The 22205-nt window shown below is 63.9% G+C and overlaps 2 protein-coding genes and 1 long non-coding RNA gene across 3 annotated transcripts in view; 1 reads left to right on the forward strand and 2 right to left on the reverse strand.

Moving 5' to 3' along the window:
- Window positions 1-2006: 2006 nt before the first annotated feature.
- GAA (alpha glucosidase) lies at window positions 2007-15961 on the reverse strand. The gene is made up of 20 exons (XM_012756287.2): window positions 15798-15961; window positions 11998-12599; window positions 11236-11381; window positions 10090-10255; window positions 9911-10007; window positions 9431-9550; window positions 9229-9347; window positions 9020-9151; window positions 8006-8116; window positions 7274-7387; window positions 7078-7162; window positions 5996-6113; window positions 5371-5504; window positions 5115-5266; window positions 4820-4968; window positions 4327-4468; window positions 3758-3907; window positions 3173-3337; window positions 2813-2965; window positions 2007-2480 (listed from the first exon to the last, which is right to left on the reverse strand). Exons 2-20 carry the CDS (start codon window positions 12562-12564, stop codon window positions 2421-2423), a joined length of 2880 nt encoding a protein of 959 aa, XP_012611741.2. The 5' UTR covers window positions 12565-12599; window positions 15798-15961; the 3' UTR covers window positions 2007-2420.
- Window positions 15962-16036: 75 nt separating this feature from the next.
- LOC142861895 (uncharacterized) lies at window positions 16037-17125 on the forward strand. Its single transcript, XR_012912992.1, has 2 exons — window positions 16037-16389; window positions 16857-17125. It is a non-coding gene; the product is annotated as an uncharacterized LOC142861895 (long non-coding RNA).
- Window positions 17126-17372: 247 nt separating this feature from the next.
- Window positions 17373-22205, reverse strand: part of CCDC40 (coiled-coil domain 40 molecular ruler complex subunit) — a 34689-nt gene continuing 29856 nt past the window's right edge. Inside the window, exons 15-17 of the mRNA XM_075994013.1 lie at window positions 21728-21916; window positions 19661-19819; window positions 17373-18542 (exon numbers count right to left, since the gene is read on the reverse strand). Of these exons, the coding sequence (XP_075850128.1) occupies window positions 18294-18542; window positions 19661-19819; window positions 21728-21916 (597 nt within the window). The 3' untranslated portion in view covers window positions 17373-18293. The remainder of the gene's footprint in view (window positions 18543-19660; window positions 19820-21727; window positions 21917-22205) is intronic.

Genomic DNA, 22205 nt, shown 5'->3' on the forward strand with positions numbered 1-22205 from the left:
GTACAGAGATAGAATGGTAATGTTTACACTGTTGGCAGATTTATAGTAAGATTTAAAGACTGCTTAAAACAAAAGTAACAACATATATAGAAGCGAAATATATGACAAAATAGCAGAAAGCCAGAGAAAGGCACGGGCGTATACTGTCAAGATTCTTTGCTTGAAGGCAGATTGTGATGAATTAAAGATGTGTGACATGTATAAAACTAAGTAATTTTTAGGTTTGGGCCCTAAAGCAGTCAAAAAAGTGAAACAGAAATAGCCAATGTGGGAGACAATAGAATCTGGAAGATGTGGTCAAAAGAGGCTGAGGAGGGGAAACGGGACTGGAGAGGTGGACGGAGAGGGGACAAAAGGCGAGACTAGCACGGGAACAGCGGCGTCCGTAACTCCAGTAAATGTGAACTGTCCGCCTGCGGTGACGAGAGCAAGCCAAGCCCAAGGCAAGGGGCAGGAGGGAAATGATAAAGGCGAGAGTAGGAATAAAGAAAGAATAGGAAACTAATGGAGACAATTAAAACCAAAAGTTGGTCCTCTGTAAAGATCAACAAAGTTGACAAGTCTTTAGTGAGACTGACCAAGAAAAGAAGGTTCAGGAAACTGAGGGATGAGGTGCTACTCTACAGCTGACCTTGCTGGATACGAAGGGTATAAGAATAGTATGAATTACGTGCCAACAAATAGGTAACCTTGATAAAAGGGACAAACTCCTGGAAAGAACAACCAGGACTGACTCGGTGAGAAATACAAAATCGGAACAGACCTCCCGGTAGGAAGACTGACCTGAGCATCCCCACAACCAAGCAAGGCTCGGCGTGGAGTCCAAACCTTTAAACAGTTATCACCAACCCTTCATAAACCCTTTCTCAGAACACAGGGCGCAGCACTCCCAACTCATCCTGGGAGGCTGCGTTACCTGACACCAAGACAGGTGTCACAAGAAAGGAAAACTACAGCCGGTGCCCACTTGGACGGTCTGCTCTTGCCACTGCCCTGTTCCTGGTGACCCAGCTAGTCACTGTTGCGGCATCTGCTGGTTCCTGACGTCACACGCAGTAGTACAGGAGCCTGAGGGAGCAGTCGCAGGCAACACCGCAGCAGCTCTGTGAATTCTGCCTTTGAACTTGAGCAGCCTTTGGCTACCCCCAGCCCCAGGCCCCCTGCGGAGGGTCGACCTGTCCAGTTAGAGCCTCCTGCCTGGCTTTCTCTCTGGCCCCAGCCACCAGGTCTCCAAGGGCCGGGGAGACCTTCCAGCTCCTCTCTGGGCCTCCGAGGTCAGGAAGAACAGAGATGAGGCCCGTGAGGACCCGAGGTGGCCGCTAGAGGGCTTCTCTGCAGGTGACAGTCAATTATTGATGTCTTTGGTTTGCACCACGGAGGCTGCAAGCAGCTGAGACACACTCAGGGATGCCTGGGACCGCACCCCGACCCCTCCTGCGAATGGACAGGAGGGCGGGCGTCTTCAGAGCACCAAGGACCTGCCAGCCCCACACCAGGCCCCTGACTAGTGTCTGACACTCGATTCCCAGCTGGTTTCTAACATCAGCCGCAGGCTTCCTGATCACTCGCCACTGGTCAGGGAAAGAGCGTTCCCATTAATTTATACCAACGTATAAATGGGAGTAGAAACATCTCTCCACCCCAGGACAGGCTGCATAATTCGCAGGGCCCCTTGCTAAAAAGTTACTAAGAATTTCAAGATGAGGACAGCAGACCATTAAACCCCGCTGCGCCCTCTGAACCTGGGCCCTCCGGGCCTGTGTGGCTCACGCGTGAAGCTGACCCTGGCCACAGGCAGTAACTCACTGCCCGGAACTGGGGGCCCAGCTGGGAGGAGAGTGCGGGGGCTGGGGGCTGAGCTGTGAAACCCCAGGTGTCTTCCCCCAGGGCAGAGGCTGGGTGGCAGGGGCTCACCCCCAGGACTGTCCAGGGCTTGTCAGGGGCCGCCTGTTTCCTGGCCCTGGGATACACCCTCCCTGCCCTGAGTCCCAGCAGGGCTAGCAGAGGAGGATTCCAAATGCCCTTTTATTAAAAACAATTGCACTTAAAAGATTAAGGATTGCCCAGGCCTACGAATTCTCTGGCCTGGCAGGCGGCTGTCTGGGGGGCCTGTGGGGGCAGCAGAGCTCTGTCCTCTCACTGGGCCACAGCAGACTCGTGACAGGACCGCACTCCCCGTCCCAGCACCTTCTCTGGCGTCAGGGACAGAAAGCGGGGGCTCGGGGGGGGGGACACAGTCCTTTTAACACCGGATGGAGCAGCCCCAGAGTGCACAGGGCAGCTGTGCGGGATCAGGGAGAAACCTCAAAGCCCCGACCCAGGAGGTAGACACGACGGGCAACGTGAGCGTTCAGGAGGCGCCAGGCTCTGCCTCTCGGGGAAATCGGCCTCCCCCCGGAGGATCGCCCCGCTGCCGCTGGCTAAGACCAACTGATGAGAAACTGCTCCGCCACGGACAGCGAGACGGGGACGTCCAGAGTCTGGGAAAGAAAGGAAAAACTGAACCGAACGACCCCAACAAGAGCGAGACCGCCGGGGCTTGGCGGATGGGGGGTGTGGGCGCGGGTCTGTCGGGCCCTGGGGAGGCTGCCTGCCCTGTTCTTCCCGGCCCGCGTGGGGGACTGTGGCTCGTGGCACCAGCCACCTCCCTGTGCCCAGCTGGCGTCACCCTCGAAGGCAGTTGCGAGGAGAAGACAGGCACAGCTCGAGTGGCCCCGACCTGCCCCTGCTCCCCGAGGAGCACGGCCCTCTGCCCCTCAAGAGGCCCCAGTGCCCCGCCCTCACCCACCCTGGGAGGCAAAAGCCCTCTTGCCTTGGTGTCGGGGCTGTAGGTGAAGTTGGACACGGGGACGCCATTGGAGAGGACCTGCTGAGGGGCCGTGGCCACCCCCAGGACGGTCACCTTCCGCAGCTGCAGGCCGGCCCCCTCCCCGCTCACGCGCACCAGCTCGTTCGTGACCGTGTTCTGGCCGGAACAGAGAGAGGCGGAAAGACAAAGCGTGGAGGTGACAGCAGATGGCTGGGGACGGCGACGGCGTCGGGAAATGGCCACCCTCCGTGCAGACCAGGGGCAGAGCTACCCGGCCCGCCGGGCAGAGCGGCTCCCCTCACACAGCAGGGCGGTGACCCCGAGTCGGCCCCACCCCGACAGCCTGGCAGTCCCGGCTCTTACGTTCCTGGCCCGGAAGATGACCAGCGTGTAGTCCCCGCGCTCCAGCACTCCCAGGCTGTCCCCGTCGTCCCAGAACAGCTCCCCTCGCGCCTCCCCACTCTCGGTCAGGGCCACCGCCAGGCCCATGGGCTGCTTGCGGGACTCTGTGGTGGTGAGGCCGGGGCCCTGGACAAGGGGGTGGACGCGTGGTGTGGACACAGAGGCCTGGGGTGGGGGACGCTAGGCTGGGACAGCCCCGGGCTGCGGGAGACCAGGATCCACAGGACGCCCGCTGCTGAGGGGCTGCATGCTGTGGTGACCGCCTGGCTGATGCCACTCAGGTGGGCCGGAGACCCTCCCCACTTCAAGTGCCACCCACAGCCTCAGGACGCCAGGCCCTGGCGCAGTCTGTGACATGCAGAGTGACTGCCGGGCTGCGCTCTGCCCTTGTGGGCCACGGCCTCTCCCTGCGCTGGGCGACAGCGCCTTGGTCTCCTCCCACCTGGGGCGTGAGGCCTAGGTCTCCTCCCACTCCCCTCCCCAGCTGCCCGCGCCCCCCTGGGCAGCGCAGCGTCCACCCTGCGCCGCAGCGCCCGGCCCGGGTACCTGCAGGGGGATGACGTGCCCTGCCCGGAGGTGGACGTTGATGGTGTCCAGCGGGGCTGGCAGCGTCACCCACTGCCCCTGGCTGTGGACGGCTGGCCTGCGGGGTGCTGGAGGCGGCGGTGGGTGGCTGCCAAAAGCCTCTACTGGCACCTGGAAGGACACGTCCCCTGGAAAAGGGCCCCAGGCAGTGCCCAGCCCCCACACCATCCTTGGGAGCCACGTGCTCCTGCTTCCCAGCTCCGCGTGGAGGCCCAGGAGGCCGAGCACACACAAGCCGGGCTGTGACCTCAGGGGCAGATGGGGGCCCACGGCAGGGACCCTCCCAGCACTCCGTGGGGGCAGAGCCAGAGAGGTTACCTGCTGGGGCCTTAGTTTTCTCATCTGGAAAACGGGGATGCCGTGAGGCACTGACGGGAGGGTGTGCACAGAGCCCCCGGCGAGGGCCTGGCACGTGGCCAGGAGTCCACAGACGCCCCTTCCCACCACCCGGTCGTGGCCACAGCCGCAGCACAGGAGGGAGGGGCTGCCCTGGCCTCCCAGACCCCTGGCGCAGGGTCCCCAGGACTCACCGTCTGCAGGTCGTACCAGGTGCCCGAGGGGAAGTAGCCAGTCACCTCAGCCTTCCCGGCCTCCAGCACCGGAGTGATGAGAAGAGCCGCCCCCCACAGGAGCTGGCGGTCCACGGTCCAGGTGTGGGGGTCCTCGGGGAACCTTCAAACGGCAGGGACAGGCAGGTGGGCGTGGGGTCCGGGCTGGGACAGAGGTGGCCGTCTGTAGTCAGCACACAGACCCGCTGGGAGGCCCACAAAGAGCTGGACCCCCTCTCGGGGAGCTCGGGGGTCGGGGGACTCAGGTCACCAGGCGGGGCTGGCTGCAGCAGACGGAAGTCGGCACCAAGGCCGAGATGACCCTCTCGCCGCCCGCCACCGCGGGCAGCCCAGTGATGGCATCGGGGAGGGGCCGGCCCTGGGCTTCGCTCTGTTGCTCACTCACTCCCGGTTCATGGTCAGCCCCCTCCCCCTGGCACACGCAGACCACGCCACCCTCACCCGGGTCACTCACTCCAGGAAGAGGGGCCGTGCCACGGTCTCCCCGCCGACGTGGGCCATGTAGAACAGCGTGTAGAGGTGGGGCAGCAGCGCGTAGCGCAGGGCGAGGGCCTTCCGCATGGCCTGCTGGGCCGGCTCGCTGAACCTGTACGGCTCCTGAGGCTGCGGCCGGGCGGGAAAGGACACCCTGGGGCCGCAGGTCCCCTGGCGTCTCCACCCCGCAGGCCTGGGCACTCCCTGGCCACTGTGTGGGGACGGGGGTTGCCAGGGCAAGGTCTGGCTGGGTGGGACCCCCCAGCCCCACCTACCAGGCTGTGCAGGTCGTTGTGGTTCCGCATGAAGGGGTAGAAGGCGCCCAGCTGGGTCCAGCGCACGCACAGCTCCTCCGACGTGTTGCCCAGGAAGCCGCAGATGTCGGCGCCCACCAGGGGCACCCCCAGCAGGTTGAACAGCAGGATTTCTGGGAGGGCAGAGTCAGGCCGGGCCTCAGGCTGCCTGCAGCAGGGCCAGCGACCCCGGAGGGGCACAGTGCTCCCCGGGCAGCCCCTTCCCGGCGGTGCTCACCTGGCACGGAGTCGGAGAGCTGCTCCCAACTGCTCCACACGTCCCCGGTCCAGTGGCCGGCGTATCGGCCGTGGCCGGAGAAGGTTGAGCGGGAGATCACGAAGGGACGTGTCCCTCGAGCCTTCACCAGGGCCCTGGGCGGGCAGGGGACGCCGTGAGGGAGGAGCGAGTGGGGCTACCCAGGAACCCTGTCACCACCCGCCTGGGTGGAGCACCTGGTGGGACTGGGAGCCAGGAGCTGCGCGGGATGAGACAGAGGATGGAGGGGAGGACGGCGAGGTCCCTGCCACTGTCTGCTGGGCACAGCAGTGCTCCCTGGGCTGCCTGACTACACTTGCGGACGAGCCACGCCCCCCACCCTGCAGGGTCACTGGCCCCTGTTGGGGCAGACCGCCCCCCCCCCTGGTCTAGCAACACCCGGGTCCCTGCTCTGCAGGCACCAGGCAAGACGTGGGAGGGACAGCTCCAGCTCGGCCATACCAGGAGGGAGCGGGGGAGCAGTGGGCGCCATCTGGGCTTCCCCTTTCCCCATGCCCAGGGCCCTGCGGAGGCCGGGCCCCTCTTCGCAGCCCTGGCGTGGGGCCGGCTGCGAGGGCAGGGCCGAGCGGGCTGGGCAGGGCCTCACCTGTGGGAGGCAATGGCTTCGGTCAGGCCGTAGAGGTTGTGCAGGTTGTAGTGTGTGGAGAGGAACTGGCGGCTGGAGGCACAGATGGTGGCCGCCTGGAGGGTCCCGCCAACCACGCCTGGAAGACGGGGCTGGTTTCTGAGGAGCCCCCCTGCAGTGGGTCTAACCACAGCCCGCACCAACCCCTCCCCAGGTGCCTCCAGAACCTGCTCCCACCCCCCTGCCTGCCGGCGCTCCTCCGTGTACGGTGTCACCCTGGGACTTGGGACATGTCCCTGTGCAGTCTCCACCGTCCCCAAAGACAGGCTTGAGCTGGGCGCTGAGGGCTGGCCCCTGTGGACCCTGGACTTTTCAAGCACCGTCCCTGGACTCACAAGTGTCCCCTGCCCGTCTACCCAACCGTGCAACGCCCACCTCTGCGGGGTAACAGAGGTTCTCTGCTTCGCCACTTCTGTCTCAGGCTCCCAACCCTCCTCCTGGGCCCGCCTGTGCACGTCCTTGTAGAATCCGGTTTTAGCGAAGAACCCGCTGAGTCAGCTTAGCAGGAAGGCCCATCCTCAATATCTAACCACCCTCGGCCACCCCCAGGGGATGTCTGGTCGCCCTGGCCTGTCTCAGCAAGAGTCCTTTTGGGTTGGTTTGGCCAGAATCCCCCAACCCAACTTCCCTCCTGCTAACTTCCCACCCACCGACCCCACCTGCCCCTTGGCTGTAAATTCCACTGGCCCCTCGGTGTTTGGAGCTGAGCCCAGTCTCTCCGCCATGCCAGACCCCGTTGAGGGATCCCTGTACTTATCAAGGGGGTCCTGAGCGGAGTGTGCCCTGCCTGCCCCACTGCGTGTCACTAACACCATACCCTTCAGCAAGGCCGCGCCCCTGCCCGTCCGTGTCTGTGGCGCTTGGCTGGCGTCTCCTGGCCTGCACCCTCCTCCTGGGGTTCCCCTCTCACCGCCCCCCGGCTGGCGCTGCCCCTTGCTCCTCAGAAATGAGCGCTCTGAGCTCCCAGACCAGGGACAGGAAATGCCGCTTTGAGCCATGAGTCCCCACGAGGCGGCACCCGGGAGGCGGGAGGGCGAGCTCACCGGGCACGTAGGGCGGGTTCTCCAGCTCGTTGCTGGGGCAGCCGTCCTCGGAGCCCCGCACGAAGTTGGAAGGCTCGTTCATGTCCTGCAGGAGAAGCCCGGATGGTGGGTGGCCCTGCCCAGAGCAGAGACAGTGGGGCTGGTCCCCAGGGGCCACAGGGATGCCCAGGGCCGGGGGGGGGGGGGAGGCTCTTACAATCCACATGCCGTCAAAGGGCACCTGGGCGTGGAACTCGGCCACCATGTCCTGCCACCAGTCCAGAGCCTCGGGGTTGGTGAAGTCGGGGAAGGCGGTGGATCCGGGCCACACCTGAATGACAAGAGGCCAGAGTTGGGGGCCCGGCCCCTCCCAATAGCACGCACGGATGCCTTGCCATGTCCCGTTCTTCGTCAGTGCCCGAATCGGCAAACCCAGAGACCTGGGTCCTGGGGTCAATGAGCGGGTTTCTCCCCACAGGCACTGATGTAGGCAGGGGCCCGGCCCTGGGAGAACAGGGGCCACCCTGACACATCCACCGGGGTGGCTGGACTGCAGAACCGGAGACATCACAAGAAGGACCCTGTCCAAGCCTGGAACTGAGTCCCACACACTTGCACGCTGGGAGGAGGGTGCAACCCTGCAGAGCCACCCCCCTGGAAGGCCCCGGGGGCCAGGAGGACAAGGAGCACCCCAGGGCCTCACTGAGGGTCTGCGGAGCTCACGGCTGGCTGGGCCCACCGCCCATTAAGTCACAGAGCCGAGATGGAACACGGCAAGGTGGCACTCCTTGTCAGGAGCCGCCGTCACCCTGACTGTGACTTGGCCTTCCCTATCTGTCCCCCCAGACATGACAGTTTCTGAAATGCCACCCTCTTCCTGAGCAGCTGTCCTGTTCCCACTGCCCGGTGGCCTCTGCTTTCTGCCCTTTTGTCCCCGGACCCCACCTACCTTTCCGATCAGCGGCTGCCCAGTCTCATTGGTGATGAAAACCCCCCTCCGCAGCCCCTCGTCGTAGGGTCTGTAGCTCCCGGCTGGGCCCACGCTGCTGATGGCGGGATCCTGGGGGCAGGAGGAGCCAGTCAGGAGGGGAGGGACGTGGCCCAGGGCCTTGGCACCAGGCACCGGGACGCGGGGAAGGCCCTCAAGGCAGCGCTGGGCAGGGCAGGGCAGGTGATGGAGCCGTGCGTGGACACACACATCTGCCTGGGGCGGCCGGGAGGCCGAGGGGACAGACCAGGACATGAGCAACACCTTCCTTAAGCCTCCTAGAGTTTTACAAGGTTCTACAGCGATCACTGATTTCTTCCATAATAAAAGTGAAAAGAAAAGGTCTGTATTTACGCCCCCTGCTCTGAGCGGCCACCAAGCCTGCAGCTCTCAGAGCAACGACAGACACGGTGACATCGGCGTGATCCCACACCTCTCGGCAACTGACTCTCCTCTGCCGAAGGGGTCCCTGTGGCGGTGACCGCCAGCTCTTCCCAGCTCTCCTCACGCCCATCCTTCCTCCGGGCCGCAGGGCCCGGCACCAGACTCTGGCTGGACTGGCCCGGACCCGGGAAGGTTCTGTCTGCGTGCCAGGTGACCCGGGGGCCGCCCTGGGAAGCTGACGGAAGGGCCCTCCCACCCTCCTTTCCAGGGGACAGCGCTGCCCGGGGTCGAGGCAGGCCCAGGAGACACCTGGAGCCTCCACCGTCCCGGCTGCCCCCGCTTTCCAGGGCTGGGGACATCAGCTCATCGTGCCCCGCCTTTTGTTTGCAGGCAGCTCAAGCAACCTGCAAGTAAAGAGTCCTGAGAAACGGACGGGTGTTTCCAGGGACCTTGAACTGGGCCTCCGTGGACAGTAGGGGCCACGCCTACAAACCTGTCCACATTCCTTCCATACCAAAAGGACCCTCAGAAATTGTTGCCAGTGGCCACAGCAGGGAAGATGCCGCAGGGAGGGACGGGAGGAGCACTCACCACGATCATCACGTACCGCCGGCCGCCCTGGTGGAGCTCTTGCACCATGGCCGGGAAGTCCTTGAAGCCGTCGCTGTTGAAGGTGAAGTCCCTCCGGGAGTCCATGTAGTCTAGATCGTTCCACTGGACGTCCTGCGGCAGCACAGGAGCCGCTGCTGGGGCCTGGGCACCGCGCCCAGCAGCCCGCGCCGCCCCGCCCGCGCACTCACCAGCGGGAAGTGGGCCTGGGTCATGTTCTCCACCACCTGGCGGGTGATGGCGGTGGAGGAGTAGCCCCAGCGGCACAGGTGGAAGCCCAGGCCCCAGTATGGCGGCATGAACGGGTACCCTGCGGGCGGAGCCGGCTGGTGAAGGGCAGGGCGGGGGTGCGGGGCGGGGACGGGGCAGGGGCGGGGCGGGGGCAGGCCGTACCCACGACATCCAGGTACTGCCGCACCACACTCTTGGGATCCGGGCCCAGGAAGACGTAGACGTCCAGGATGCCCCCTGTCGACCTCCAGCTGAGAGCTGGGCTGGGCTGCAGGACCACGTCTGGGGGAGCAGCCCTGGGGCTCAGGGACAAACGCCCCACCCGGAGGGCCCTGCACCCCGAGGACGGGCCACCCACAAGCAAAGAAGCAGGCTCTCCCACGGGGAGCGGTGTGGCCAGGCGGGGTGGGGTGGGGTGGGGGCAGCCGTGCCAAGCCCAGCTTGTGCAGAACCAGCGTGTAACGTGAGGATACGGAGCAGCGGGGCCCGAGACTCCTTCTTGGCCTCTGCTCGCCTCCCGGGCGGGGGTCCCGGAACCCCCTTAGGGGCGCGGACGGGCAGACCTGGTAGAGGCCTGGGCCCACCAGGCGCATGCCTCAGATGAGAACGCAGGCCCGGCCCCTGCCCAGGGCGGTGGCTCACCCATGGCGTTGCTGTTCAGCAGGAACACCCCGTGGGCCGACCCACCGTCCTCCAGCGCCAGGTAGAAAGGGTGGGACCCGTAGAGGTTCGTGTTGGGCTGCGGTACACGGGGAACGGCGCCTCAGCCCGTGACCCCAGACCCCGCAACCCCCACCGCCCCGTGGCCGCCGCTCCTGTACCGTGGGGGCGACGTCCCGGTTCCAGAGGGTGACCCTGGCCCAGCTGGTGCTGAGCATCAGGGGCCCGAGGTGCTCGGCCAGGCCGGCAAGGTGCTGGGAGGGCAGGGAGGTGGAGAGCTGCAGAAACTGGTCGGCGAAGAACAGCGGCGCCACCGTGGTGTTCAGCCTGCGGGGTGGAGGCCAGGCTCCCTCACACGCTCCCAGAGACCGCCCGGCCTCGCGCCCAGGACGCTGGAGTGGCCCGGCCAGCTCGGACGTGCTGACCCGGGGACAGGCGGCCATGCCAGGTCCGACAAGCCCGGCACCCCGACCCGGGCGAGAAGTGCACCGAGGGCACGTTCAGAGAGGCGGGCTGCCCGGCCGGCCCGTGCCATCCCAGACGGCTGTCACAGCCACGGAGCCTGAGTCCGCGGCCAACCCCCAACCCCAGAACGCTTGGGCGCATCCAATACCCAGGCATGGCAAGGGCGAGACCCATGCATCTGCCCGTTGTCTCGACACGCCTGCCCGGGGCCCGCCGCGGGGCAACCCGGGCTGGCGGCTGCAGCCCGCAGTGAGGGAAGCGGAAGGACTCCTGAGAGCAGGGATCCAAACACGCGCCATCAGGGCAGGGACGCGAGCACAGAGAGGCCACCTCGCTGCTCGGTGCCTCGGTTTGGTGTCCCTGTCTGGGACGTGGGGATGGAAGTAGCCCCTACTTCTGAGTAGTCGTGGGGATCACATGAGTGAACGACTGCACGCCCAGTGTGTGGTAGGCGGCGTGTCAGTATTTGATAAATAATAAAACCGGGTGAGAGCACAAGGCCTGGGGCAGGGGCACCACCTCGGACTGGACGGGGGTGTCTCGGCCTCGGCACCGCTGACATCTTGGGCTGGGTCACCCTCTGTGGGGCCGTCCTGGGCACCCCCAGCCTCGGCCCACTGGATGCCAGTAGCACCCCTGAGCTGTGGCAGCAAAGAAACGTCTCCTGACGTCGCCAGAGTGTCCTGGGGAAAACCCACGCCAAGAACTGGGTGCCCAGGCGGAGGCCCTGGAGGTCAAGTGCTGGGCGGCCCCCATGGGGAGGGTGGACTGTGACGGGGTCAGGGGTCGGTGGCAGGCAGGGCGGCCCCACTGAGGCAGGGGCACGGGGACCAGGCACTCACAGCACCCGGCCGTCCAGCTTCCGGCGCACGACCACCCCAAAGGGCTCCTCCGAGAACTCCACGCTGTAGAGTGGGAAACGCGCCCGGCTGCGGACACGCGGGGCCTGCAGGGGCACCTCGTAGCGCCTGTTAGCGGGATCTTTGATCTAGAAGGAGAGAGGGGCGTGAGCCAGCGCCCCACCCCCACCCCGCCCCCCTCTAGGGCACAGCCTGCTCTGAGCGCTCAGGTGAGGCCCAGCACAGCCACGCACCAGCGTGTGAGCGCGGAGCGGTCGCTCCGCCTCCCTGGGCCTCCGTGTCCTCATCTACAGAGCCAGAAGGGCCCTCCCCTGGGTCGCCGGATAGAATACAGAGCACCCAGTAACTCTGGATTTCAGATCAATAACCAATAGTTTTTTGGCCTAAGTGTGTCTGAAATATCGCATCCTTACACCAAAAAAAAAAAAAAAATTCCTTGGTCACCTGGAGTTCAGGTTTACTGGGCGTCTGTACTTTTATTTGCTACGTCTGGCAGCAAATAAAACCTTATTCTCCCTGAGCTACCTTCTCACAAAGATGGAGCCCTGAGCCTGCCTTCTGAACACCTGTCACGGTGTCCCCACCTTCCCAGGGAGCCACTGCGTCTGCCCACCCCTCGGCTCCCACCAGGGGCTCCACACGCAGTAGGGCGACACGCACCCCTCGGGGAGTGCCTGTGTCTCCCTCCTGTCCCTGCCCGCGTGCGCCCTCCCTGTCCCCTGCCCAGGCCGGGTCCCTACCCACCGTGAAGTGCAGGCGGCTCTCCGTCTCCAGCAGCACATCCAGCCGCAGGGTCAGGACGTCCTTCGGGAAGAAGGTGGGGGTGGCGCGGGTCAGGGTGGCCGTGTAGCCCGTTTCCGAGGAGCTCAGGTTCTGCAGCTTGTAACTGGGGTAGCTGGGCGGGAAGAAGCACCAGGGCTGCCCCATCTGGGCGCCCGGCGGGTCACCCCCTGCTGGGACATAGCAGCAGCCACGGGCCTCACACTGCTCCTGGGTGATGGCCCTGTCTGGGGCACAGTCGAAGCGGCTGTTGGGGGGCACGTTGCACTGTGTGGGTGCCGCTGCGGTCCGACCAGGGTGCTCCTGGGCTCGCCGGGGCCCTGGCCCACTGGCTCCCTGCTGGGCAGCTCTGCGGGTCTCCTCCAGGACTGGGAAGAAGCCACCCAGCTCTTGGGGGACCACCAGGAAATCATGGAGCAGCATGTGCCCTAGGAGGGCAGCGGTGGCCAGGCAGATGAAGGTGCAGACCCCCAGCAGGGGACGGGTGCAGGGCGGCCACCTTGCATCCATGGTCGGGGCCTGCCTGCCCATGGCGGCTGCCGGGCAGCACAGACAGCTCCGGAGGCCTGCGGGCAGAAGGAGCGGGGAGTGGGAGCCGGCTCAACACCCACAGCAGCTCACCTGGCAGCACCCAGGAGGGGGCGTACACCCTCCCTCCCAGAGCTCAGGCGAGGAGGCCGAGGCAGGCTGGGGCAGCAATGTTTAGACTAGGGTTGGGGGGGGCAGGGAGAGAGAAAGCACCGACAGTGGAAGACCCCACTAAGAAGGCTTCCAAAACGTTACAAAAGGACCCAGTGCGATGGGTTGACAAGTGAAAGGACAAGTCACAGCAGCAGGCAGAGGGAGCCCCACTTCTGCATAGATGTCGTGACTGCAGTTACTAACTTTTGGCCGACCAGGTGTCAGTGGAAGTGATTCTGGCAACCCCTAAGCACTTGGGGGACCCACCACTTTCCCTCAGTCCCTTTCCTGCGGACCAGCACACGGTGGCAAAGCCACACAGCAGGACTTCGCAGACCAGAGCCCCTCCTGGCCCTGTGGCCCTGGGAGAAACGGGATCTCTGCCAGGGCAGCTGCACCTGGAGCCCCACAGGTGCCAATACAAGGATGTGAGGTCACATTAACAAGTGAATGTTATCTCGCTTTGCGTATCTGAACGCTCTAAATATTTTATAAAGAACATTGTAGGCCGGGCAGGCGCAATGGCTCACGCCTGTAATCCTAGCACTCTGGGAGGCCAAGGTGAGTGGATTGCTCAAGGTCAGGAGTTCAAGACCAGCTTGAGGAAGAGTGAGACCCCGTTTCTACTATAAATAGAAATAAATTGGTGGTGCATGTCTGTAGTCCCAGCTACTCAGGAGGCTGAGGCAGAAGGATCGCTTGAGCCCAGGAGTGAGTCTCTGTCTCAAAAAAAAAAAAAAAAAAAAGAACATCGTATTGTATTAGTCCAACTCCAAGAGCAGATGGACGCGCAAGGATTAAATCAAGGGAGCCCCTCTGATCTGAGAGAGAACGGCAGGGAGCCGAGGGCTGGAGGGGCCACCTCTGGATGCAAGTGTGACCCCAGGGAAGAAGAACGAAGGTTCCTAGTGGCAAGGCTGTGTGTGTGGGTGTCCACGGGGGCAGGGTCCTCAAACCAAAGTTGGACATCAGAGGGGTCTGGTCTCTGAGGAATGGGCCTCGGAGCAGCTGCAGGGATGATTTCAGAGCAAAGGACGTGGGCCTTGCCACGGAAGCTCCCTGCAGCAGGAGGCTGTGAGACACACAACACTGCCACCAACACTTAGGTCCTGGGAAAAAGTCACACGCCAGATGGGAACTTACGGCCCTAGGGAGTCTGATCTATCCTGGTCACAAAAGGGTGGGTGGGGAGTGTTCCGCCTGGCAGCAGAGCTTGGTGTCCCACCACGGGCCACTGCTAAATCAGGGCTCTTTGGGCTCCACTGTGGCACTCACACTTCCGACACCAAATATGTGGGGTTCTCTTCCTCACATGGGTCAACCCTCCACTCTCCAGTGTCAGCTGGGTGTCCTACGACTCAATTCGGTTCTGACACTACCTGCCTGGATTCAGCGCAAGTCCCACAAGACTGCCCCACTCAAATGCCAGCTCCAGGTCCAAGGTTGTCACTTGTACTTCCAGTGACTGGCTATAAATTCAAACTGGCTATAAATTCAGGAGTTCCCATGACCTCAGGAAAGCGCTTCTCTTTTTTTTTCTTTTTTTTTTTTGAGTCAGAGTCTCACTGTGTCGCCCGGGTTAGAGTGCCATGGCATCTGCCTAGCTCACAGCAACCTCAAACTCCTGGACTCAAGCGATCCTCCTGCCCCAGCCTCTCGAGTAGCTGGGACTACGGGCATGCACCACCATGCCCAGCTAATTTTTTTTCTGAATGTTTTTAGTTGGCCAATTAACTTCTTTCTATTTTTATTTATTTTTTTGAGACAGAGTCTCACTTTATTGCCCAGGCTAGAGTGAGTGCCGTGGCGGCAGCCTAGCTCACAGCAACCTCAAACTCCTGGGCTCAAGCAATCCTCCTGCAGCAGCCTCCCAAGTAGCTGGGACTACAGGCATGCGCCACCATGCCTGGCTAATTTTTTCTATATATATTAGTTGACCAATTAATTTCTTTCTACTTATAGTAGAGACGGGGTCTCGCTCTTGCTCAGGCTGGTCTCGAACTCCTGAGCTCAAATGATCCTCCCGTCTCAGCCTCCCAGAGTGCTAGGATTACAGGCGTGAGCCACCGTGCCCCGCCCAAGAAAGTGCTTTTCTTACATATGCTGGTTTGTTACAAAGGACACGGGACAGAATTCAGGAACAGCCAGAAGGAAGAGGTACCAAAGGCAAGGTTGGGGGACGGCAGCACCTCCGTGCCCTCTCCAGATGTGCCCCCTCCCTGCACCCGGAGTGTTCACCCACCTGGAATCTCTCCAAGCCCTGTGCTCGGGGGTTTTCAATGGGGCTCCCAGTAGGCAGGGTGGATTAGACATTGGCCACTGGTGATGACCTCAGTCTCCAGCCACTCACCCCTCTCTGGAGGTGGGCGTGAGGGAGGGAGTCCTAACCCTCTAATCAGGCCTTGGTCTTCCCGTCCCTGTCCTGAAACTTCCTAGGTGCCCCCAGCCAACAGCCATCCCGTGAACAAACACAGGCACGCTTACCACACAGTTTCCAAAGGGTTCAGGTGCCGTGTGCCAGGAATGAGGGACAAAGACCAAACACGGACAGAGGGAACTCAGAGCGGGTCCCCGGGGCCACACTCAGGATGTGGAGCTCCCTGACTCTAGGGGTTCAGACCCAAGATCGGGGGCAGGTCCAGGCACCTCTCAGGAACGGCAGGGGTGGCTGGGGTCACTGGGGTCACGGCCAGGACTAAGCACTGCGTCCCTCAAAGAGGGAAGACACCCTAGAAATGCGGAGCAGGCGCGTGCAGCCCGAGCCCCACGCGGGGCTGGCTCCGGCTGCGGCCACGCTTGGCAACCGGAGAGAAACGGGAGGGCTCAAGGTCAGGGGTTCCAGCTTCGTGCTCGGGGAGGGCGCCGGACCCGCCGCGGGTCCAAACCCGCTTCCCGGGTGTTGCCACTGGCAGCCCGGGCAGAAGTCAGGTGTCTCCCCGTCCCCGCGCCTCAGTTTCCCCTTCTCCCCGTGAGATGCGGCACGCACAGAGCCCTCCTCGCTGGGCCCTGGGCGGAGGGACGAGAATCTGGACGTGTCCGGGACCCCCGGGCCACTGGGGGGTCGCCACCCTACCGGGCCTCACCGGTGGGAGCCCGCCGCCGCGCGGCCTCGGCCACAGGCTCCTCAACTTCTCCAACCGGGAAGCCGCCGCAGCCCCAGCCACACAGGGCCCGACGCCGCAGGGCCGCCCGGTCCCGCCGCCCCGGCGCTCACCTCCGCGCACGCGCGCCCGGCCCGCGCGGGGACTCTGGGGTCGCGGCTGGGCGCGCGCCGGGGCGGGGCCTCGGGTCACGTGGCGCGGCCGCCCGCCCGCGCAGGCGCCCGAGGCGAGGGTGCGCGGCGCCCCCTGGCGGCGGCGGCGGCGGAGCAGGCGGGCCCTTCGGCGCGTCCCCGCGCCCTTCCGCGTCGGGCTCCGACTCGGGCCCCGGGGCCGCGCCCGGGTCCCCCGCTCCCCGGCTTCCGCGGGTCTCCCTGCCCCCATGCACAGGCACCCCGCTCCCAGCACGGGCCTCTGCCCGGCCGGGATGGCGTCCCGGGGGAGCGCGCACCTTGCCGGGAGAGGCCCGCCCGCGCCTGCAGGGTCGCGCCGTTGCTGGTTCTTTTGGGGTCAGAGGTGGGTCGTGGCACCTGCTGGCGCGGTCCCGGCCCGGTCCTCGGTTTCTTTGGGATAAGAGGTGGGTCATGACACCCGCTAGCCCGGTCCCGGCCCAGTCCCCGGTTCCTTTGGGGGTCAGAGGTGGGTCATGGCACCTGCTGGCCCAGTCCCGGCCTGGTCCCCGGTTCCTTTGGGGTCAGAAGTGGGTTGTGCCACCCGCTGGCCCGGTCCCGCCCGGTCCAGGTTCCTTTGGGGTCAGAGGTGGGTCGTGCCACCCGCGGCCCCGGTTCCTTTGGGGTCAGAAGTGGGTTGTGCCGCCCGCTGGCCCGGTCCTGCCCGGTCCAGGTTCCTTTGGGGTCAGAGGTGGGTCGTGCCACCCGCGGCCCCGGTTCCTTTGGGGTCAGAAGTGGGTTGTGCCGCCCGCTGGCCCGGTCCCGGCCCGGTCCAGGTTCCTTTGGGGTCAGAGGTGGGTCGTGCCACCCGCGGCCCCGGTTCCTTTGGGGTCAGAGGTGGGTTGTGGCACCTGCTGGCCCTGTCCCGGCCCAGTCCCTGTCCCTGCAGCTGTTAGCACTTCGTAAGCGCCGGCCAAGCTGCGGTCCTGCGAATCCAGCCGGCAGGACAGAGACCTCGACAGAGACCTCTCCAGAGACGCAAAGATGCTCAGGGTGGAGAGGCAAACAACAGCCATAATTGGGAAGCCCCTTAAATCCTGTGTGTAATTTACTTCTATTCTGTAAAGGAATAATCAAGACACGTGATAACCTATAAAACCGAACGTTTGTGAAAACGTTGACATAAGGAATTTTTGCATAAAATGGGAAAATGCTTACATTATGATGAGCACACTTTTAGAAGTGAGACACAGAAACTGAACGAAGTCTAATCTTAACTTGCCAGACAGAATGTGTGCTCGGAAACAGTCCCAGAGGGGAGTCGCCAACACACAGGCAGCATTAAGACCTCCCCCTGCACCAGGCTGTAGGGTCTGCATTTCTGCAATGTTTTAGAATAAATACACCTGACTCCCGTATTCAGAAAAAGATTTTTATAATTCTTCTGCTGAAACGTTTGAGGATGAAATTATTTTATAGAACATTTTTTCCTTTACACTGCAATGCAGCCACTAGGTGGTTAGTACTTGGAAATGCAGGGGTGTGGAGAGAGCACAGTGTTAATAATGAAGACTTGGGCCTGCCGGGTGGCGCTTGCCTGCAGTCCCAGCTGCTCGGGAGGCTGAGGCGGGAGGATCCCTTGAGCCCATGAGTTTGGGACTGCCTAGGGCAACAGCCAGACCCCCATCTCAAAATAGAAATAGTGACGAAGAGACAGGTGAGCAGACGGGGGGACGTGGTCTCTCAGTATTCACCCAAGCGGTGCTCTTACTAAAGTGGTCACCTGCTTCCGTAAATGACCTGTCTGGGGTCCCTGACCTTCTCCCGCAGGCTGCGAGTGTGAATTTAACTCGAACTGGACGTGAGGGGAGGAGAAGAGGCCTGAGTTTTCTGGGGGTGGTGATGGCAAACACCGGGGGGAAGTTGGTGGGGTTTCAGGTCTCCTGTTAGGAGGGGCGCTGAGGGATGAAGCAGCCTCTGAGGCCGCCGGCCAGGTGCACCTCGGCTCCCGCCCTTTGCTCACCACGGCGGGTGTTGCGAGGAGCCTCACCAGCGGAAGGGTTATCGGGGCGGCGAGGTGCAGCGTGGGTGGGGGGGTGTCTGCGCCCACCCCGGGCACGGCCTCGCCAGCCGAGGCTGGCTGGAAAGCGGCCGGTTGGGAAGTCAGGTTTTACTTGGTTAAACTGCCGAGTGGCTGCGCAGTGCCTGTGGTGGGCTGGCTTATCTATTTCTCCTAGGTGGGGTCGAGCGGAGGGCACAGGTGGTTTATAGGGACACAGGGTTGCAAGTCCCTCGCAACAAGCACATTTCTGGATCTGTTCCTGGGGGTTGGGGGTGGGGCAGCCGTGGATGGCGGCATCCCGGCTGCCCTCTACGATAGCCCCAGCGATTGGAGCTTGCTGGCCACCTTCTGGCTGATCTTCACCAGGTCCTTCTGGAACTGGGGGTACTCGTTCTGCACTTGGTGGAGGATGGTGGCGATGAGGGCCAGCCGGTCGTCCAGGCGCCTGCGCTCCACCTGCAGGGACTGCTTGGAGCGGAACAGGAACACGTACCTGTCCTCCTTCGCCGCCTGCAGGTGCTTGGCGCGCGTCTGCAGGGCTACGATCTCCGAGAGGTTCTGAGTGGGAAAGAGACCCTGCGTCAGGCTGTGCTTATCGGAAGGAGGACGCCCGGCGGCCCCCACGTAGTAAACTCGGGTGCGAGGAAATGCTGGCCAGGAGAGGAGACCGCCCCTGAGAGGGCGGACCTGTGAGGCCACCGCCCACTAGGTCAGAGCCTCTTGGTTGGCCCGCCATCTAGAAGACATTCCCGGCACCTGCTATGTGCACGGCCCCTCGCTCTCCCGCCTGCCTCAGTTGACCAGGCTGGGCCCTTGGAGTCACGCTCAGGCCCTTTCTCTGCCCAAGCCATGGCCCAGTCCAGTGGGAGATCCCGGCCGGGCGGCTTCTGGATTATGTATGTGCAGAATCCGGCAGCTTCTCACCAGCCACCTGGTCCCTGCATCCTGTCGTCCTGCAGCACCGTGGTGGCCTCAGACAGCCTCCCGTGTCCACCCTCGACCCCTCCCACCACACCCAACACCAGAGCCGGAGGACCCCGCTGGAGCCCCAGCTACTCCTCCCCGCAAAGCCCTGCCCCCAGAGAAAAGCCCAAAGTCAAGACCACGCGTCATCATCACAGTCCGGGCGGGGCCCTCTGCCCACACGCCCCAGGGCCTGCCTTTGCTGGGCTGTCCCCTCTGCCTGGGGTGGCCCCTACCTTGCATCCCACGGGTCTTGAGTGAATGCTGTCAGCTCTGCGTGACTTTCTCAGACCACCCAGCCCAAGGCCTCGGGCCCCCGGCCCACCCGATGCCCTGATGCTCCTTCTCTGTTTCCTTTCTCTCCAAAGCGTCATCACATCCGACACACCCTCTCTTTTTTCTTTATTCTGTTTATCATGTCTCCTGCCCCCAGAATGTAACCTCCAGGGGGGCAGGGGTTTTCGTCTGTTTTGTTCTGCTCTGGAGCCCCGGCCCCCAGAACCGGGCCTGGCCCGGGACAGGTACAGGGTCAGTGCTTGTCGAGTGAGCGAATCACAGAGCCGCAGACCGCGGCCACGTGCGGTGCCGTTTCAGGAACGCTTGACCGGGCCAGGACAGGCCTCGACCCTGGGAGACACAGGACTTCCTCTGAGAGTGGCACGCCCACGGCCGGGGGTGCCTTTAGCCCTGCTGACGCCCCGGGTCTCGTTTACCTGTATCTTGAGGGCCGAGAGCTGGCTGAGGTGGTCTTCCAGCGTGTCCAGGTCGGACTGCATCTTCGACAGCTGCTCCTGCTTCTCCACGAGGGCGCCGCTCGAGCTCCTCTGCGCTTGCTCCAGCTCCAGGAGGGTCTGGCTGCACTCCTCGGTGGCCTAGGAGGTAAACAGGTCCCTGCTGGGCCCCGGCATCCTGGGTCCTTGGCGGACAGACAGGGGTCGGGCCGTGAGGACCTGCCAGGTGCCTTCCGTGTCAGCCGCCAGGAGGATCCCCGAAGGGGAGTCAGAGTCTCCACCCTTTGGGGACCCGTTGCCCGGAGAGTGGGGAGCCCGCAAGGTGCCCACGGTGCAGACCGGTCCCCGAGGCAGGTGTGGCTCAGAGAGACCTGAGCGGGTCTGTCCGCTCGGACATGGGGACTGGGTTGTGCACCAAGAGCGGGGGCCACGGCCTCGGGGCGGAGGGGGCTGGGGAGCGTGGGACGGTGGGGGGGGGGAGGCCTCTGCAGAGTCCACGCAGGACACGGTCTTCAGGGGCGTCCCTGGCAGACGGGGAGGGGAGGAGGCCGGCACCGCCCGAGTAGCGTGGGTTCCATCCTCGGGGGAAGCAGCACAATTCGGAGAAAGGAAAACCCGGTGGCGTGTGGTGGCTGACGGGCCCAGGCGTGGGGAGGGGGAAGAGACGACGGTGACTCAGAGTTGGCCGGACTCGAAGGACGGGGCAGGACTGGGGGGTCCAGAGAAAGGACCGGTCTGTGTGTCAGTGGTGGTGGCTGTGTTGGGCGTGGCTCGGGGGCAGGGGGCCTTGGGCACTGTGTGCTGCAGATGTGGCGTGGGGGGCCGGTGTGGGGGTCCTGGCAGGGGACCGGGGAGGAGGCACCCAGGGCAGTGAGGACAGGCTGGGGGCCAGGACGGGAGGCCAAGGAGGGGTGGACATCAGGAGTGGTCAGCGTGGCCAACAAGGACTGAAAAAAGGCTTCCCTGCCACCTCTCTCCGGAAACTTCCAGTAACTTCCAAACGAGCAGGTCAAGGATGTCTGTCATTTTCCTCTAACTTTTCTCTGCACGAAACCTACCCCTACAGGGCCTATCTCACCACTATCCATGTAATTCTCTGGATGACCCTAAAAGGTGGGTACCCATTTTGCAGGTCAGTAAACCAAGGCGCTGAGAGGTCAGTCTGCCCAGCCACGAGTGGAACCCTGGGACTCTGGGGCCATGCCCTCAGCTGGCCTTAGTGCCACACAGCCAGGCAGAGGAGGTCTGAGCCCTGAGCCCTGGCCAGGCAATGGCTGGGGGTGGCCATGGGGCAGCCCTGGCTGGGCCCCTCCCGGCGGGGCAGGTCATGCCCCACATGCTTGGTCGATGCTGCCCTGGGACAGGGACGCGGGCTCTTGGTGAGTCCCGAGCTCCAGCTCCGGGCCTGGACGGATGGCTGTCCCTCCACACCCAGCCTCTCTGATGCCACTCGGTCAAGCAGAAACGGACGGAAACATGGCCGTGCGTGGCCCTGGGCAGCTCCCTCCAGGTGTGGGCGCTCCGCCCACAGGCCCCGGAACAGCGGCGGCATTCGCACTGCCCAGAACACCCGCTGGGCACGCAGCCCCTCTGATGGCCCTGGCGCCCACACCCCGGCCCAGCCGGGTCTCGGTCCCTGTTCCCCATTCACAGGGGGCATGGTCGAGGCCTGGGCGGTGCGGTGGCCCCACTGCCAGCACAGACCAGAGCAGGTGGGCTCACCCGGCTCCTGGCGGGGCTCCCCGGTCCCCACCGTGCCCAGTGGCACCTCTGTCACAGCCACGGCCGGGCAGCACCGACCGCAGCTCTCGGGAGGAAGGGCGGGGTGGGGGCGGGTCCGTGGGGAGGACAGCCCCGGCCAGACGGGTGGGGGCGGTGCTGCACACGGCCCCCTGCGAGGGACACCTGTGGACGCCAGAGAGCAACAGCCCGCCTCCAACAGTGGGCGTGGCGCCTGAGCAGGAACACCCTTCTGGAACGTTCCGGGGGCCACAGAGGGAGAAGGGGTTGTCCGGACCTCCTCGTTCACGGCAGCGAGCTGCTCCCCACCTTGTGCACGTCCCTGATTTTGCGGCGCAGCTCGGCCTGCCTGTGGTGGAAGTCGGTCCGGGTGAGCACCTTCGGGCCGGCCTTGTCCTGGTCGTCGGCCTGCGTCACGATGGTCTCCCTGCGGGCCACCACCAGCTCCATGTCGCGGATCATCTTCTCCTGCTGCTTCAGCAGCTGCGCGTGCTTGACCTGGGGCACAGGACAGAGGGGCTGGGCGGGGCCGGGGCGCTCGGAGCCCTCCACTCACAGGGTCTCCGTCCTGCGGGGGACCAGTGCGGGCCGCCCTGGGGGGGGGGGGAAGACACAGGTCTGCAAGTAGCGTCACGGGGAAGCCTGACTGGTACGGTAGCAAGGTTACTCTCCCGGCTGTGACAAACGCTCCGTGGCTTTATCAGACGGTGACGTCGGGAGTGGCTGGCGGAAGGTCTGAGGGCCCCAGGGCTGGGGCTTGGGCTGGGGGGACTTCCTGGAGCCACAG

The sequence above is a fragment of the Microcebus murinus genome, chromosome 18, assembly GCF_040939455.1.
Source record: "Microcebus murinus isolate Inina chromosome 18, M.murinus_Inina_mat1.0, whole genome shotgun sequence".
Lineage (NCBI taxonomy): Eukaryota > Metazoa > Chordata > Mammalia > Primates > Cheirogaleidae > Microcebus > Microcebus murinus.

What these genes read in the sequence shown, in the direction of transcription:
- GAA (XM_012756287.2), bottom strand. Translation starts at nt 12,564, where the DNA reads ATGGGCAGGCAGGCCCCGACCATGGATGCAAGGTGGCCGCCCTGCACC. An exon ending in GCTGAACAGCAACGCCATGG is followed by an intron (nt 9,551 to 9,910) that starts GTGAGCCACCGC and finishes CTGCTCCCCCAG; the next exon opens with ACGTGGTCCTGCAGCCCAGC. An exon ending in GGCACGTCATCCCCCTGCAG is followed by an intron (nt 3,338 to 3,757) that starts GTACCCGGGCCG and finishes CCCCTTGTCCAG; the next exon opens with GGCCCCGGCCTCACCACCAC.